This window comes from Phalaenopsis equestris, unplaced genomic scaffold (genome assembly GCF_001263595.1).
Source record: "Phalaenopsis equestris unplaced genomic scaffold, ASM126359v1 Scaffold000134, whole genome shotgun sequence".
Lineage (NCBI taxonomy): Eukaryota > Viridiplantae > Streptophyta > Magnoliopsida > Asparagales > Orchidaceae > Phalaenopsis > Phalaenopsis equestris.
The window spans coordinates 104,661-122,235 of record NW_018164576.1 but is presented as its reverse complement, the minus strand read 5'-3'; the positions used below and the strand labels follow the sequence as shown (position 1 = coordinate 122,235).

The following is a 17,575-nucleotide window of genomic DNA, read 5'->3' as shown; positions in this document are numbered from 1 at the left end:
AACGAGTGGATGCCATGCCCTTCGCTTTCGCCGGAGGATGCGCTTTGCCGGAGGGTTTCGCCGGAGGATGCAATGCGCTGGAGGTTTTCGCCGAGGAAGAGTAAGCCCTAAAGTAAGCCCTAAACTCTCGTAATAATAGTGTGTAGAAAATTAAAATGTGGTTCGGGGAAAGTAAAAAGCAAGACGGGTTCGGGTTAATTATCGAGCCGGGTCGAAAAACAATTAAAATTAATATTTATTTTAATTTTATTTCGTTTAAAAGGTGGGACCGTAGTTTACAGCTGGCGCCATCTTATTGGATACACACCTACCTTAAGGTGCGTAGTACTGATGGAATAATTCTTCAACGAATAAACGTTGAAACCTAATAAATCTAAATGGTTGTTGAAGTCATAGTTGTCTGTGAATCAAATCTTAGGAGTAATTAGATTTTAGCTCTATTCATATAGAACTTAATATAATAATGATACTTTTTTTTTTGGTCTCATTTAGAGAAGATCAATATTGCGGTATCTCTGATAGTTTGGTAGTAATATCTTATTATTTGGTTGTCTCCTCACTCAATCGATTAGGATTAGTTGGCCGAGTTGGCTTAGTCGATTGAGCTCAACCAATTGTGTATGGTCAGTTAACACAATTTGGCTAATTATCTTCAATTCTTGATAAGAAGCCCTTTGCTCTCTGTCGGATGGTCAAAGATTTGCTTCAATTCTCCCATGATATAAAAAATGCATGGAGTCAGCTTCTCTTAGGTTGGCAGCCCTTTCTGCTCATTTCCATGTGAGTGAATTTCATTTGATCTGCTCGGTTATTTTCGTTTAAGCTTTTGGACTTGGCCGACCTAGTAGGCTTCACAAGCTATTAGATAGCTGTAAGATTACTGATAATTTTTTTTTTGTATAAAAATATACGAATAAAATTAAATGATGAATTTAAATTGTAACTTATAATAAGAAACTCTTTTTATTATGTTTTTAAGTTTGGGACGTCATACTTTCTCGTATTCATGTGTCAATTTCTTTTATTACAATTAATTGAATATCTCATATTCAAATTGATGCCAGTACATATAATTATTAATCATTATAAGATTATAATTAATAAGTGTCAGGAGTAACCTCAATAGAGAGAGATTTTAATTGCCGTAACTGCAAATAATGTCTTGGAAGTCGATCAATCCCAAATACACTTTAAACACCAAGCTGGGCAAGCTTGCGAATTGGCCAAAGCACACCAGCTAAGTCGACTCTGTGACATGATAAGGCATAAATACAAGAATTTCTCTCATCGGAAGCAAAGTGTCGACTGCAGCAAAAAGAAGTGAAGGCGGCAGGAATCCGAAAGATTATAAGTTGGAAAGAAGGGGAGAGAGAAAGAGGTGAAAAGAGGGCGAAGGAAAGGGATGGAGGGGGTGGGTAAGTCAGAAGGGCCAAAACAACAGGATTTGGAGACGATGATCGCCTTCTTCGATGTCGAAACAACTGTGCCATTCGGTTCCGGACGCGGCCGCGACGGGTACTCACTCTTGGAGTTTGGGGCCATCTTGGTGTGCCCTCGTCGGCTGATTGAAGTAGACAATTTCTCCACACTCATCCGACCCTCCGACCTCAACGCCATCTCGTCCCTGTCCATCCGCTGCAATGGCATCACCCGTGATTCCGTCTCTACCGCTCCCTGCTTCGTCGATGTCGCCAACAAAGTTTTCTCCTTTCTCCATGGTATTAAAAAATGTTGAATTTTATGAATGAATATAGTGTTTAGCAGCATCCTCTGCTCTCCTCTTCTCTCCTCTCCTCAAGATTGATGGAACGCCATATTAAACACCCGATATTTGACAAAATGCTATTGCTTTCTGTACTGCAAGATGTACTGCAGGCTAGAGAGTCTTTGCTAATTTTTTAATTCGATGGAGATATTAATGAAATAAAAGAAGGGAATAATTTGCATGAGTAGGGTTACAAAATACATGTTTTGTCTCCTATACAAAAGGAGGAAGGATTTGGCACAAAGCCAAAGTTTAAAAGGTGGCATGAAATGTTTTCAAATCTCTTTTTTTGGAGCATTAATTTCTTTCAAGTTGATGTCAGGCAACGCGTCATACTAATCTCAGACAATTCAATTTATTTCATAAAGTAATTGCAATTTTTCGGACAATTTTAATTAAATTTGAATTGATTGCAAAACTTTATTTTGATTGTTACAGGGAAGGTATGGGCGGGTCACAACATCTTGAGGTTTGACTGCCCTCGGATCAGGGAAGCCTTTGCAGAGATAGGCAGGCCCCCCCCTGAGCCCGTTGGAACCATTGATACCTTGCCATTGCTAACTGAGAGATTCGGCAGGAGGGCTGGAGACATGAAGGTGATACCACTGGCATTAGTATTTTTTTTTCTTTTCTCCCTTCATTGCTTAACAAGCTCCCTTTGCTCGCTGTTTTTCATCATTTCTTTTGAACCTCGCATGTATGCTTTTACCATTTCTTACTTGCATGCATAAAGAAAATGTGTTAAGAAAAGCTTTTGGTTGATCAACATGATCTCATCTTCTTTTTTCAGATGGCTACATTGGCTAATTATTTTTGTCTCGGACCACAAAAGCACAGGTGATAATTCCTTCCTCCCTATTTGTAACTTATGCCCGTATCACTTCCTCTCATTCTCAGCTACCCAGAATGGTCACATGACGAAGCACCTTTGGGAATGATATGGTGCAACTTTTATTGCAAAGCCCATTCTATTCCAAATAGATGGCTTGGAAAACTACCCTTTTTTTACATCCTCTATAATGCCAAGACTAGAATACATAATATATTTCGGCAAATTCTTTTAATGTGGTTAACATTTATTAGTTTAAAAATATGTAGAAAAAAAATGCAAATAAACTTGTGAGAGAAGCATAATTTGTGCTTTTAAATGTCAAGATAGATCATTTTTTTATTATTGTGGTGTTTAAATTGTTTGTATATAACAATTAAAAAATGGCTATCAATAATTATCACTTGAAGTCCATATCTTACCTATAAACCTGATGATTAGGTAGTTTTAAGGTAACCCTCATGATGAATAGATAGTGTGGATTCAATTAAAGTTGTATTTGATGATACCTGGAGGTTAAACATGGATGTTATGGATGCCCATGGACCTGCGATGCAGATCATCCCCCAGCTTATTGCAAATATATGGCCTGAATTGGCCATCAACCGCACCCATCCCTGTGATTGAAGGTCTTTCTGCTGAAGTTAGTGGTTGTGGCTGCTATGTATGTATTCATGCCAATTCTTATCCTATTATTGCTAGTTCACATGCACCATAGCTGTTTTTTCAGTGGTTGTGCCATTGGAGTAGGAAAGGAAGCCAATTTCGTCGAAACTTGTCATCCTTTTTATCCCAAATTTTTGTGTATGAATTTTTTTCGTTCATTTCTATTGAGTCATACCGAGTGATGTTTGAGGTATTAAATCTATTATTTTCATATTATTTTGTACAACCATCCATGTCAACTTGGGTCTAACTCCTCTTCTTCCCAATCATATGACATTAATTTTATCTACTTGTCTAATGAACACAATTTCTATCCCCTGATGTACAAGTCAATTATCTTCAATAGATGCTACTCCAACCATTCATCTAATATAATCATTCTTTAAAATTTTAGCATTCTCTATTTTTTTTCATTTAACTTAAATAATAATGACTTTTTTCCTACCCAACAATTTGATCCATCTGATGTTATTGACCTAACTGCAATTTTGTAAAATTTTCTTTTAGGTTCCCATGATATCTTATCACACATGAAGCACTCTTCATTTTAACTATTTTAAATTTAATTCTACAAGTTATATCCTCATTTATATTTTAATTTTTGTATGGATGGATTAAAAGTATATAAACCTATAACACACAGTTTTCATTTCATCTTCCAATGTTGATTGATAAATACTAGTAGCTCACCATTAAAATTGTATATTATTTATTCAATCTTAATTCTACTAATTTTAAATGTTCATATTCAAAATATCTTTTTAATTATTCTAATTTTTTAACTTATTTCAGTCAATATTCTCACTAATTTGAACTATATTTTAGACAAAAAGGATAGACTAAGGGTCCATTTGGGGCAGCTGCAGCTTATTGAATAATCCGCTGATAATGTGATTAAAATTAATCTGCTGATAAGCTAGGTGCGGTGATTATTACAATTTTTTTTTTAGGAAAGCCAAACCGCTGCTAGAAAGCTGCCACCACACCTAGATAGGTGCAGTGTGAAAACGCTGTTTTCAGCGTTTTGAAAACACATAAGCTGTCAAAACGCAGTTTACCCAAACAGGTCATGTGCGCTTTCAAAACGCCACCGCACCAAATAAGCTGCCCCAAACGGATCCTAAGGTAGTTACTTTCAATTTTTTTGTTTCATTTCCATGACTATTAACTAAATGCTAATCCTTGATGTTATTGGGAACCATCTTTGGGCCACTTTACAATTTTTAATATTGGTTGGTACACAATGTGACCAAATCAATTCTTATGATAGCCAAGCATGTCTTATTAAGACCAATACAAATCATATGGAGATCATTCTTTATTCTCTATGTTTTTCTATCAATTGTGTTAACACAAAATTCACTTGCATAATGGATCTTTCTGATAGGAAATAAATTTATTCTTTAAAACTAGCATATAATATTTTCATGTTTTTAGTTCATTTCTTTCTCTCATAACTTTCTTATATGACTCATAAACTTGATTTCTCTATAGTTAACACAATTTTAGCATCAAGTTTTTTCTTAATTATTAATTCCATAATGTTTCCTTTCCAATCATTTGATATTTTCTCACTTTTCAAGGTTTTTTTTTTGAATTTTTTTAATTGAATTAATGTATTATCCCATAAGACTCTCAAAGTCTCAGTAACATATCAATCTGAAGCTTATCTTTATGCATCTTCTTTAGAGCTAACTTTATTATGTATTTTTTAGATTAATATATTATGCTTCACTGTATTGTTAATTATACTATTCAAAAATATTTTTTTTCTTTGCAACTCTTATTTATTAATTCTTTGAAGTGCCATTTTCATAATTTTTTCATGACTTCACATTTAACCAAGATGTAGTTTTTTTTACTTTTATATATCAAGCTCCTTCAACGTCAATAGATCTCTTATCAATTGCTTTAACTATTATATATATTATGTTTCTCCTTTTTTAATATGAAGTCTATTATAACCACTAAAAAATAAAGTTTTTGCTTGCTACATTCTTTTCTAGACTTCTTGCATTTTTACAATCATTACAAGTAATAATAATATTCATTTTTTTCTTTTAAAAGCATAGGTTTTTTTTTTAATAAATTTTTATACTTTTATACTTCACCAGCAAGTCTTTTCATACATTTCTAAGGATAACTCCGTAGTAGTTCATAATATTAATAAGCTCTTAGATGAGAGGAAACATTTTTCGAAATCTGAACTCATATTTGTAACAACGTAGCTCATCTTCTGAAACCATATTCACGTACTTGCTAGGTATTTGAGCTCGGATTATAAAGCTTTCGTCATCAAGATGTAAATCATTAGCATGATCTTCACCTCATTAGATTCTATTATCTAATGATCAATACGCTCTCTAAATGCTTGAGTGCTTTTCCTGTATGGACTCATATTTTTATACTTTTGATATGACCCGATATACAACATAAGTAATATCTTTAAATATTTAACAAATATTTTTCTGAATGTGACTTTTCACAAGTAACACAAATTGGAATCAACTGCTGACCTCCTGACTGACGTTGTTGTTGTAACCTTGGAGTAAATTTTTGTAATTAAATTGACCACTTCTAATTTTTAATGGTCTCTTTTTGATACAGGTCTCTCATTTATTCTTCGCAATCTCCATATCCTGTTCCAAAGTCTGACGTTTTCCATTAACTCAGTAAAATCCTTGATAGGCAGTGGAATCAAAAGGCTGCCTCAATTGATTCTTCAATCTTCTCGAAAATCTATAGCACTTTTAACTTGGAGTACTAATAAGCTATAGAGCTTATTTTGGCAAGGATTTAAATTTTGCCTCATTATTGCCTTTTTTGAGTTAAACTCATAAATCTCTTTTGCATTATCTATCTTGTAGAAGGAGAGACATATCAATCTTTGAAAACTTGCTCCAACCATCCCAAATAATCTGCCTCTCAGGTCTACCCTCAAATTTCTTTAAGTGTTAGCCTCTCCACCAATGTTATGCCTCTCCTTCAAGTATAAATACTGCAAGAAAAATTCTTCTATCATTATGGTATTTCATCCCATTCAAGATTTTCTCAGTCCTGAAAATCCAATTCTTGACATCTTTGACACCATCTCTTTTAAATTAAGGTGGCTTTAAACTTCGAATGAACTTCAAATATTTATTTATATCCACACTAATGTTAGTACTGACACTAGCACTTGAAACTGTAGGTGTGGTGGTGCTGCTGCTTGTGGTATAACAGGTGTTGCAGGTTCTACAAAAGATTGCATCTTTTTCATCATCTGTATCATCATTTTTATCTCTATAATTGCTTCATATTTTCGAGATCTGCTGTCACTGACATATTTTCTGCTATAAGTGTACTATCCTCAAAAGTTTCAATATTTTAAAAACTGTCTAGCTTTGCTGACTGGCCATTAGATTCTTCAGACACTTTTTCATCCATATTATATGCAATTTATTGCACCAAAAAATATATATTTATATATTCATATTAATGCATTTTATATTATATATAATTTGCAATGCAGGGTTTTGGACATGTCTCACCCTCACCTAAATAAACAGCACCCGCCTATGCTTTGTAGTAATCATATCATATTAAATTTATTTTTCTACTAACACTAAATTCAATCAAGCTTTCATTATTGATCCTTAAAATTTAATTTTTCTGATACCACTTTTTATCACGCCTCATGATGACCCCTCTCCACCAGTCTGCTTAGGGCGTAACAGAGATGGGCGTGATTCAGCTGACTAATATACTTTCAAAATCTGTTTGGATATCGTACTCACCAGTATAGAGTGAAAAATGCATTCAATCACTTAAATTCACCCAAAATATTATACATGTTTTACTGATATACTTACACTCAATATATGCAAACATTTCATAGCTCATTCTGAAGGCTAGATCATTAAGTTCAATAAAGCCTAGGTGAAATCCATCATAATCGTTGTTGAACTGCCTTAAGGACTCTTTTGTTCTTATAGGAGATCTTGTTTCATTGGAGATCTTTTTTGTCGCTACTTGCACATGTAATATAAGCATATCACTACCAACTTGCTCTCATAATATAATATTTATTAAGCTCCACATCTTTATAATTAATTGCTTTAATAAATATGTGATTTTTATTCAAATATACTCGATAATTGCATTTATAAATGAATAACTTACAAATATTATATACTTCCTTTTAATAGTATCACCAATTAACAAATATTTATAAAATTAAAATGCACTTGCTAATTTGTATCATCATATTTTTAGATGGTTCTTTACCTATTATAGAGGATGTTGTAAACATGCATTTCACAATATAAAGACTTTACAGTGCATCTCAAACATTCTATATATACAAGTAGACGTGCAAAAATTTAAAAGAATTTATTTTCTATATTAGAATTTAATAAATCTTACTCGCTTTATGATTTACCATGTCGAAAGTAGTTTATCGAAACTTCTTTCTTTTGTAAGCAATCACAAAAGCACCACACGTATAAGTTTGAAGCCCAACAATTCCGAATTGAGATCTATTTATAAAATAATACCCAAAAAATCCAAATGAAATTAAAACTCATTTTCTTACCTTCCCGGCTATCTCTTTCTTTCCTTCATTTCTTTCAATCCCTCTCTGCTTCTTCTCCTCTTCTCCTTTCTCTTCTTTTTCCCTTCCCTGACCTTTTTTCCTCTTCCGGACTGTAACCTACTAGTTCTCAAGTTCGGCTTTCTGGAGTTTCATGGGAAAAGGCTTACGGAATGTGAAAAATAATTTCTGAAATAATTTACTTTACATACATACATTTTTTTTTACATATATACAGTGAAACAATAATTGAATTCTTATTTGCTATTCATTCCTTTTAGGTCTTAAATATATACTTTTATGAAAATCTGTACTGGTATTTTATTGCAACTATTGACTACATGCTAGCTTTATGTTGACCGACCAGGAGCTTGGATGATGTACGATTGAATCTGGAGGTTCTGAAGTACTGTGCTGCAGTGTTGTTCTTGGTAAATAGTTGACATTCTGAGTCATTTATCTCTTTGTCATCTTCTTGTACACATTATTATTGCTATTTTATGATGAAAATTTGCTACGGCCACTTCTGAATGTGGGAATAATGTTACAGTGCTTAAAATTTCTCTACCCTTTTTTTTCCTTAGTATTTTTTTTGTTTCCTTGATGACTGAAGTCCATTTTTTTTATTAGTGAGCCATTTTTTTTATTATTCGATAGCATATGTTGGTTCATGCTAGGAATTATGTTGCTAACAATATATAGTAAATAGCTTACTACTACTATCAATGTTAAGAGTGGTCATTTACTTGATTTATAAGTGCATAGTAATGGCTTATTGCTCTGAGTAGTCAATAATGATTCCTTATTCTTTGAACCACTTTTTTCAACAGATGCAAGATGATACTTAGAGTGAAGTACTATGTACCATATGCCCATCTCTCCCCACCAAAGGAAAATAAATTAAAAAAATGTGTAATCATCTTGAAGTACTCTTACTCAATGTTTTGTTTAGCTAAAAATTCATAATACCCTATCCTTGAAGCTACATTGCTACAATTTTTAACATCACCATAATCACCACCATTATCATTAGCCTTATCCCAATTATTTGAAATCAGCTCTATGAAACTTTGTTTTCCATTCATTCCAACCAAGTACTACTACTTACGATATTAAAAGTATTCTTTACAAATCATTTTGAACAACTTCTATCAATGTTATCTTAGGATTATCTTTATCCTCCTTATCTCCTAATACTACTTTTATGTACTCATCAAATAAGTGTATTTTCTACCTTTCGTTGTGCGTATTCAAATCACCCAAACATCTATTTTCAGTTACCTTATCCTCAATAGATGTCATTCAATTTTTCCTCTAATCAAATGATTTATTAATTTTTCATTCATAGTTTTCTCATACATCTGCCTTGAAATTCACATTTTTTTCATACTCAACTTAGAAACAATTTTTTTTTATCATCCAGATATTTTCCTTTTTAATTCTCCATGATATCGTTTATTAAATAATACTCTTGGTTAACGACCAAAATTTATTTTTCTAATATAATTAAACCTATCACACCAAGGTTCCATTGTGTGTGAAGTTTGACATTAATTACTAGTCATTTAGCCCATAAAAGGAAGGCGAGGGATAAGAGATGGCAAGCCGTAGAAGCTGCAAACATAACAGCAAGAGGGTCGTTAAAGACTATCACAGTGTAGTGGCTTTACTTGAAAAGAAGTAGCAAAGCATAACTGCATAAAAGTAGCAATGGTTGGGTGAAAGAGGGGGCAGAAGCTAATGTGAAAGCTTAGTCGGCTACAATCTGTGCATTGAGTTTTATTGATCAGTAGGTATGTGACCTGGATAATGTTGATGCTAACACCTTCTACTGGCAAGGAAATGGAAAGCACCAAGGAGTTGGGGAGAATCATGGTTGGCCTAATCCTCGTTATTAGTATAATCTCAACTACTTGGGCTGGCATAATAAATCATTTTTCTTTGCCTATTCATGCCAAGTGTTGCTTGAGGTGTTAAAACTATTTTGTGCAAATATTTTGACACTTTGATCCCAGTTACTTTGTTTACTTTTGGCTTATCATTTTTATTTTTAAACTTTGATACTCATTTTGTTTTTATCCGTCTAATGCATCTTTTATCATTCATTATATATCTAAACCCATATTCTACTGTCTTGTATTCAATAAATGTTACTTTTCACCTTCTTCTGATATAATTATGTAACTAGTAATATTAAATCCTAAAAATGTACATCCTAGTTTTACTCGTTATTCTTGTAATCCTATGCACTTTGTTTTCTAATTTTCTTTAGTCCAATTTTCGATTTATTACTTTAGTTACTTTTGATATAAAATTTTCCTTTTTAATCCTTTGACACTAGTTTTTTGTTCTTTTTAATCTGACTTGTTAGTGCATCTTCTGTCATTCTGTTACCTGACGCCGAGCCTGCCAAATAATTTGAACATTTATTTTAGGCATAAAACTAAAAGGGCAATTTAGTCATTTGTTATTTATTATTGTTTAGTATAAAATAGGGCTAATATGTTTAGGGTTAGGGTTATGCAGGAGTTTGTTTTCTTGAGTCTTAGGTTTAGGGTTATGCATGACTTTGTTGTCCCGAGTCTTGGGGTTAGGGTTTGAGTCCTACTTTTGAATTGTAGAATCTGGAAGAGATCGCCTACCTCTCAAATTTTATATGCTTATATTTTATGTATATGAGTGCTGTTTAGAGTCCTTGCAATAAAATATTTTATTTGCGCCAATTTTTGCCAACAAACATATCAAATGGTATAAGAGCAACCGATCTCTGGGAAACAAATAACGATTGACAGGATTGACACTTACAAAGTTTCAGATATGGGATGAGGAATCACAACTTATGATGATGTGATATAATTGCGATTTGAGCTTGATAGGGAGCCAATGGGAAAGTTGCATGCATGTATCCATTGCGTCATCTGATTGAACCCTATGATATAGTTATGAATCGAGGAAGCAGATGGGTCGCAACATTTTGGGGTGTGAACTAATCATGCGACGCTTCTTCTTGACTAGACCACACAAGCCGGCAAGCCAACGACATGATTTCAGGGTATATAAATTTTGCCTTTGTGATTGAAAGTTTTCCCGTGAGTAATGATGTCACGATTCGATTCGTGGCTTGGAATTAACCAAGGCGAAAACAGACGATCGGGTTGGTGAATTAAGTTTTATATATTAACTCACAATTTAATAGATGAAAGAGCCAATACAAATTAAATTAAAACGGTTTAATTTATAATTACTTCGTTGATGGTTGTCCGCATCTTCTATAAATATTTTCTCGTCTATCACTCATTTTTTAATAATTTAATTAAATCTGAAAACTTACTTAGAACAACTGTAAGTTAAAAAACTAGTGAATACTCATACTTCTAAGCTAAAGTAATACAAGGAAAAAAAAAAGAATAATATGCATGATAGTTATGCTTCTTTTTAAATCAATATAAACATTTAAGATGCTATTCGTAGGGATCTATATCATTATTATAAAATATTATTTATATTTATACAATCGTCATAGAAGACATCGTTTAAAATTTTGTGTCGATTAAAACACATCAATATTAATATTCTTTTTCATTTACGTGCACGAGTATATTATTGTTCTTCTATTGATATTATCAATAGATGCTCCATCATAGCCCGTCGTGCACATACAAGCAGTCAACATAAACGTGCGTTCATCACATTCAATCATACTATATAAAACATACACTAAAATGCACGAGTAAATAACTATAACATTTGCAACGATATGACCAATAAAAAAAAGAATAGCTCAATTAGAATAAAATATCCAAAAATATCATTAACTACAAACATATTTGAGAAAAATATATTATTACTATAGTTTAAAATTACAAGTATTCACCTCGATGATGCTTCATTTGTTGTTTGCCTTGACGTTAGTTCTTTTAAAATTAAAAGCCTAAAGCATGATATAAAATTTAACTAACTTATTATTTTTAATAAGCTATTATCTTTTCATTACTTAAGTGTTAAATTTTGCTTTATGTAATCACACTTAATTTCTATTAAAATATATATATATATATATATATGATTATTATTATTGTTATTATTATTAAGCTAATTTAACATAACTTACCTCTGTTATGCCAAACCCGCTCTTCTTCCTCAATGCTTGGCTAGGGTGTGATCGCAACCAGGGAAAACTCCTTCACGTGATAATTGAATCACACACTTGAGAGCTCCTCTTCGACTTCTTTCCTCTTTTCTTCTTCTTCGTACGACGACCTCATCTCTTCTACCCACACGGAAACTCCTCTCTCGTCTTCCTTCACCATAGACAAGCTGCTCAACAAGAAAGGTAAGTCGTTCGACAATTTACAGTGCGAAATGTCACCTCCTTGGCTTTTTGACACTTCTCACTTCTTCTTTCCCTTCATTCATTTACGCGACCCCTTCTTTCCTATTCCTCTTTTCGGTTGCACGAGCGTTCATTCCATCTTTTCCGTCCTTCGATTCCTCTCCCTCCTTGAAATTAAACTGTTACAAATGACGACCAAGAAAGTTGATGTTTTTGAAGTGAAATTAAAGGGAGAGTTTAGGCACATCAAATGCAAAAGAAAAGAATGTTTCTCGGCCATCGAAATGTGATTGTGGTGCATGGAGAGGTTGTTGGAGTGAAGATTCACAGCTTTGAAAGAAATGATGAATAAGATCATGGAGTTTCACAACCTCTGCCCGCAATCGAGCAACGACAACAGAAATATACGCGAGCAACGACAACCATAAGGGTTTACGCAACATTAGGGCAACATCGTTGCATTAGGTAAATCAGGGGGTGCAGTATCGAGCCAAGGATTGGGAGCGGACTTGAACAACAACACTTGGAAGAAATGGTGCAACCTTCGGAAGCTGGTACAAATGAAAGCAGGTAGATCAAGTGAAGGATTTTTGGAGCGAATTCAAGTGGTAACCTCTAGAAGAAATTGTATGACATCTAGAAGCAGAGAAAACGAGATGAAGTGTGATTAGGAGCTGGAGAATATTGCTTTTATGAATTTTGGCCTGGAACAGTGAACCACAGTTGATTTGATCTCGACGGATAGCTGCCTCCTATTGTGCCAGTTTCTTTTGCTATGTCAGTTTTCCCAGCGAAAGGCGATGTAGGAGTAATGATGGGAATACGATAGGTGGAGAAGAGCAGGGGAGTTTGTAAGAGGCTGATTTTGACATTGCAGAGTATTCAAGGTGGATATAAAATGGTGGTACTTTCTGGTAATCCTATTTTTTGCAAGACTTTAGTGAAACTCAGGACCGTGGTGATGGTAATTTAAGATATAGAGCTGAGATTTTTTGTTGAGTTGCATAATATGGAAGAGACAGATGATACAGAGCTGGTAGAGATTTTGGTGACCGATGAGCTACTGGATGAATTGTTTGGGGCTGTAGTATTTTACAATATTGACTTGAAGTTAGGGTATCAACAGATTCAGATGCAGCTGAATTATGTGCACAAGAATGTGTTTCAAACTCAGACAAGTCACTTTGAATTCTTGATTAAATAAAAATGATGCCTAGATTATAACACCATGGGGGAGTCATACGACTTGATGCAATAGCAGTTTTATTTTTTTTCCATCTTGAGAATAAGATGTCTTTCAGAAGGGGAGCATTGTTATGCTGACATTGAGTTTGCCAAATAATTTGAACACTTATTTTGGGCGTAAGACTAAAAGGGCAATTTAGTCATTTGTCATTTATTATTGTTTAGTATAAATAGAGCTAATATATTTAGGGTTAGGGTTATGCAAGGGTTTGTTGTCTTAAGTCTTAGAGTTAGAGTTTATGAGAGATTTTCTACCTCTCGAATTATAAGATTTGGGAGAGATCGCCAAACTCTCAAAATATAGGTGCTTATCTTTTATGTATTTGAGTGTGCTGTTTGAAGTTCTTGCAATAAAATATTTTATTTGTCCTAATTCCAGCTAAGAATCGTATCACATTTTTTATACATCTAAGTCCATACTTTTCTATCCTGTGTTCAATAGATGTTATTTCTCGTCCTTTCTCTAATATAGTGATATAATTAGTAAATATTTTGAACTATGGAAAAAATATTTAGAAAATAAAGTGTATAGCATTATTTAAAAAAAGTGTAATACTAAATATATAGTTTTTGGATTGTTACGCTGACGCTTAGTCCGTCATATAATTTGAACACTTATTTTAAGCATAAGACTAGAAGTGCAATTTACTTACGTGTAATTTTTTTTTTTTTAGTGTGAATAGGGCTAATATGTTTAGGGTTAGAGTTATGCAAGAGTTTGTTGTCTTGACTCTTAGGGTTAGGAATAGGGTTTGGGAGAGATTTCCTACCTCTCAAACTGTGGGATTTGAAGGAGATCGCCCACCTTTTGAATTGTAGACACTTATCTTTTATGTATTTGAGAGTGTTTCGAGTTCTTGCAATAAAATATTTTATTTTCCCTACTTTATGCCAAGAATCATATCACATTCATTATACTCTAAGCCCATATTTTACTATCTTTTGTTCAATAGATGTTATTTCTCATCCTTCCTCTGATATAGTTATAAAATGAGTAATATCAAACCCCAAAAACTATATATTTTAGTATTACACATTTTTTTTATAAATCCCATGCACTTTTTTTTTCTGAATATTTTTTCCATAATTCAAAATGTTTACTTATGCTAATATTGTGTTTTTTTTTTCATATTTTTATTTTGTTTTTGGGGTTGGGGATTTGTGATTTAAGTATTGCTGCTATTTTACAGAATGAGAAGATTTATCAATAGGAATGGAACCCATTTGTCCTAATAAGTTTTAGAAATAAATTGTGTTTAAATTGCCCCACTATATAAATATGATTCAATAGTTCTTGTGCTATGTTTACATTATGTTAAATTAAATGTTAAATGCACCTTCATCCTCACTTGGTGACGTTGACATTAGTATATTAGATTTGGATTGCATGAAATGATGAAATGTTTTGTTTACCTTAACCATATACTGAATCTATATTTCTTTCAGGAATCGAGTGTCTCAAATGGGGTTTCTATCAAAAAGTTGGTATCTGGAGGTATTATTTCGGAAAAGTGTAATATTCAGAATGACACCCCTGTGGGAACAAACCTAAAATTGTGCTCTTTACCTGTCCCTCTCAGCAGCCTGGAAGGTTCGTCTTGCGTTAAAAATGTCAGGAAGGTGAACCATGATCCAGGGCAATCTGATAAACTTGAAAATGAGGATGCAACTTATTTGATATCTCAGGTTGAACAGATGAAAATAGATTCTTCCCACCTCAATTTGGATGACTCTGTAGGAGCAACGTCTGCACCATGCTTAGCAGGAAATTCAGCTGATGCAACCTCTCGTCTTGGCATCATCAAGAATTCCACTTCTTGTGCCGGATTTTTAGAGCCTGAGGAGGTTTTGCTGAATCGCATTACGGTATCCGATACAACTCTTAGTCCAACTGTCAGAAGAATTCAAATTCTTCACCTAAACGTGCCTTTGTGGCTTTGTTGTGGGGGTTTAGTGATTCATTTTGGGATCAGCACAAAATTTACGGACCATGCTGGCAGGCCAAAGTTGAGTATTCTAGTCAATGCTCCTCCAAGTCTTTGCCATGTTCTAATGATCTGCGAATCTCTTGTTCAAAGCTCCTTAAGGAATTATGGTAGCACGTCTGAATGGTGGCCTCTGATGAAAAAGAATGCATTCACAAATTCTGCTACTATCCGGTTGCAGTGAGTTCCCATTTCTTTTACGTGCTGTTTAGATAAATGAGAATGTATCACTCACTATAAAGACTCATGCACGTTTATCATGATAGATGCTCTTGCATAAACATGCCCGCCACCTTTCGCATAGTTACGGTTTGTATATTCATGGCAAAGTCAACTTTTTATTATATAATAAAATAATTTCCTTTTCTTGTTGTTTGATCTGTTAAAAGCTGACTGATTACCTTATCTTTAAAAAATTGTGATTTTTTTTACCTTTTATTTGTTTTCTGCGATTAAGATTCTAAACACTTTGGTCTTTGCCTTGCTGTGTAGCCTACCGAGTCTAACAAATTGGGAGTCTGCTGGCATGTACTCCCCCGAGATATACCGAATCGATGCATCGAAGAACATGAATAAAGTCGCACTCAATAAATTTGATGCTGTTGAGCTTGATTCGTTATTGGCTCCTGGAACAACCATTGATGCTTTTTTCTGTTTGGACGCTTACGATTATCAGCAGAATGCAGGCATCAGGCTAGTGGTCAGATCTCTTATGGTCCATTCCGGGTAGTTAATAGGCATGATGTCTCATTCTGTCATAGGTTTTGTTGTTATTTATTTTTTTCAGTTATTTGTAAGTTTATTGACTATAAAATTCTGCTGCCATTGCTCATTTAATAGAAAAAAATGTAAATAATTCTTCTGGTCAATTTGCCTTGACTGGATGTTGATTTTAGTATCACTTTTGGCTTATGTTCCATGTTGAGATTGCAGAATCATATATTGAAAGTATGGCTCACTAGAAATTTCACTCCAAATATGGTTTTATTTATTCAATGGATTGTGCTACCTTCTCTCATAATTAATTATTCTTTCTGTTGCGAAAGCAGCCAATGGCTTTTGTTTATAATTGCATTTGGCTTGTGCAAGCTGTGATGTCTAATGAGGATAGACTAATTGTGTGCGGCAAAGTGGTTAATTCTAGCTGTAGTATTTAGTTTTGGATAGAATGTCATGAATATGATAGTTTGCAATCAACATATGATAAATTCATAAAAAACAATAATATAGATATAGTATTTTCATAGCTAGGCCAGGGGGAAAGCTTTAGTCCGAAAAGACCTACAATACTAATGTGTTTTGCGGGATTTCGTTAGTGTAATATCATGGATTTTTATTTTTAAAATTTGATTTAGTTGATTCTTTATTTCATAAAAGGACTAAAATAATATCCTACGAATTATAGCAGTAAATTATTTATAAATATTGATATATGATTTTATTCATTTGCCTTTTATTAATATAACATTAACAGCCTAATCAAATTCGTTTCTTTTAACTACAAAAATCTATTACTAAAAAAAGTGTATTTAATATTTTATTGCAAACAATGTAGATTAAAATGGGTTTCTCATTTTTCTTTGATCAAAATTACATCAATTATGATTGATGTAATTGATAGATTTGTCCATGCCAAGTTCCCAAAAATTAATCACAAATTAAAATAGTTTTTTTTTTTGGAATTTCTATAAATAAATAACCATGTAAATCAAGATTCATATAACAAATAAGATTAGTTTTATCATGCTAATTTTGAAACGCATAATAATTGATAGAAACAAATCCACTACTAATTAACTCTTGCATAATGTTTAGAAATAAAAGTACACAGTTTAATAAGTTGAATTCCGCTTGGTTGGTAGGATCCGCAGGTGAGGAGTTCAAATCCTGTCGGTGCCAGAAATATTTATTTACCACTGTCACTAGGTCCCGCGCCCGAATGTGAAAAGTGGAGGGTTGTGTTAGGTAGTCAGCAACAATCATAAAACTTGTCAAAAATATCATGACACGAATCCTTTTGATCATTATGTAAGTGATAGGGCGTCCTCTGAAATCGATGCGCAATATGGCCTGAATACAGTACAAAGAGTGCAAGGGCCGCTATACCGGTGCATGGGTGTAGTGTCAATGTTGACCTCACTTTTGGTTGAGGTCTAGAAACTTCTTTAGTAGCCTAGGTCTA

General features: G+C 33.5%; 1 protein-coding gene across 1 annotated transcript; it reads left to right on the top strand.

The window, feature by feature from the left end:
• Window positions 1-1,184: 1,184 nt before the first annotated feature.
• LOC110021514 (protein NEN1-like) lies at window positions 1,185-16,358 on the top strand. Its single transcript, XM_020720037.1, has 6 exons — window positions 1,185-1,718; window positions 2,204-2,361; window positions 2,556-2,602; window positions 8,198-8,261; window positions 14,855-15,573; window positions 15,886-16,358. Exons 1-6 carry the CDS (start codon window positions 1,403-1,405, stop codon window positions 16,121-16,123), a joined length of 1,542 nt encoding a protein of 513 aa, XP_020575696.1. The 5' UTR covers window positions 1,185-1,402; the 3' UTR covers window positions 16,124-16,358.
• Window positions 16,359-17,575: the final 1,217 nt, after the last annotated feature.

Coding starts and splice junctions, on each gene's coding strand:
- LOC110021514 (XM_020720037.1), top strand. CDS start 1,403: ATGGAGGGGGTGGGTAAGTCAGAAGGGCCAAAACAACAGGATTTGGAG. Junction 2,362..2,555: donor GGAGGGCTGGAGACATGAAG/GTGATACCACTG, acceptor TTCTTTTTTCAG/ATGGCTACATTGGCTAATTA. Junction 8,262..14,854: donor GTGCTGCAGTGTTGTTCTTG/GTAAATAGTTGA, acceptor TATTTCTTTCAG/GAATCGAGTGTCTCAAATGG.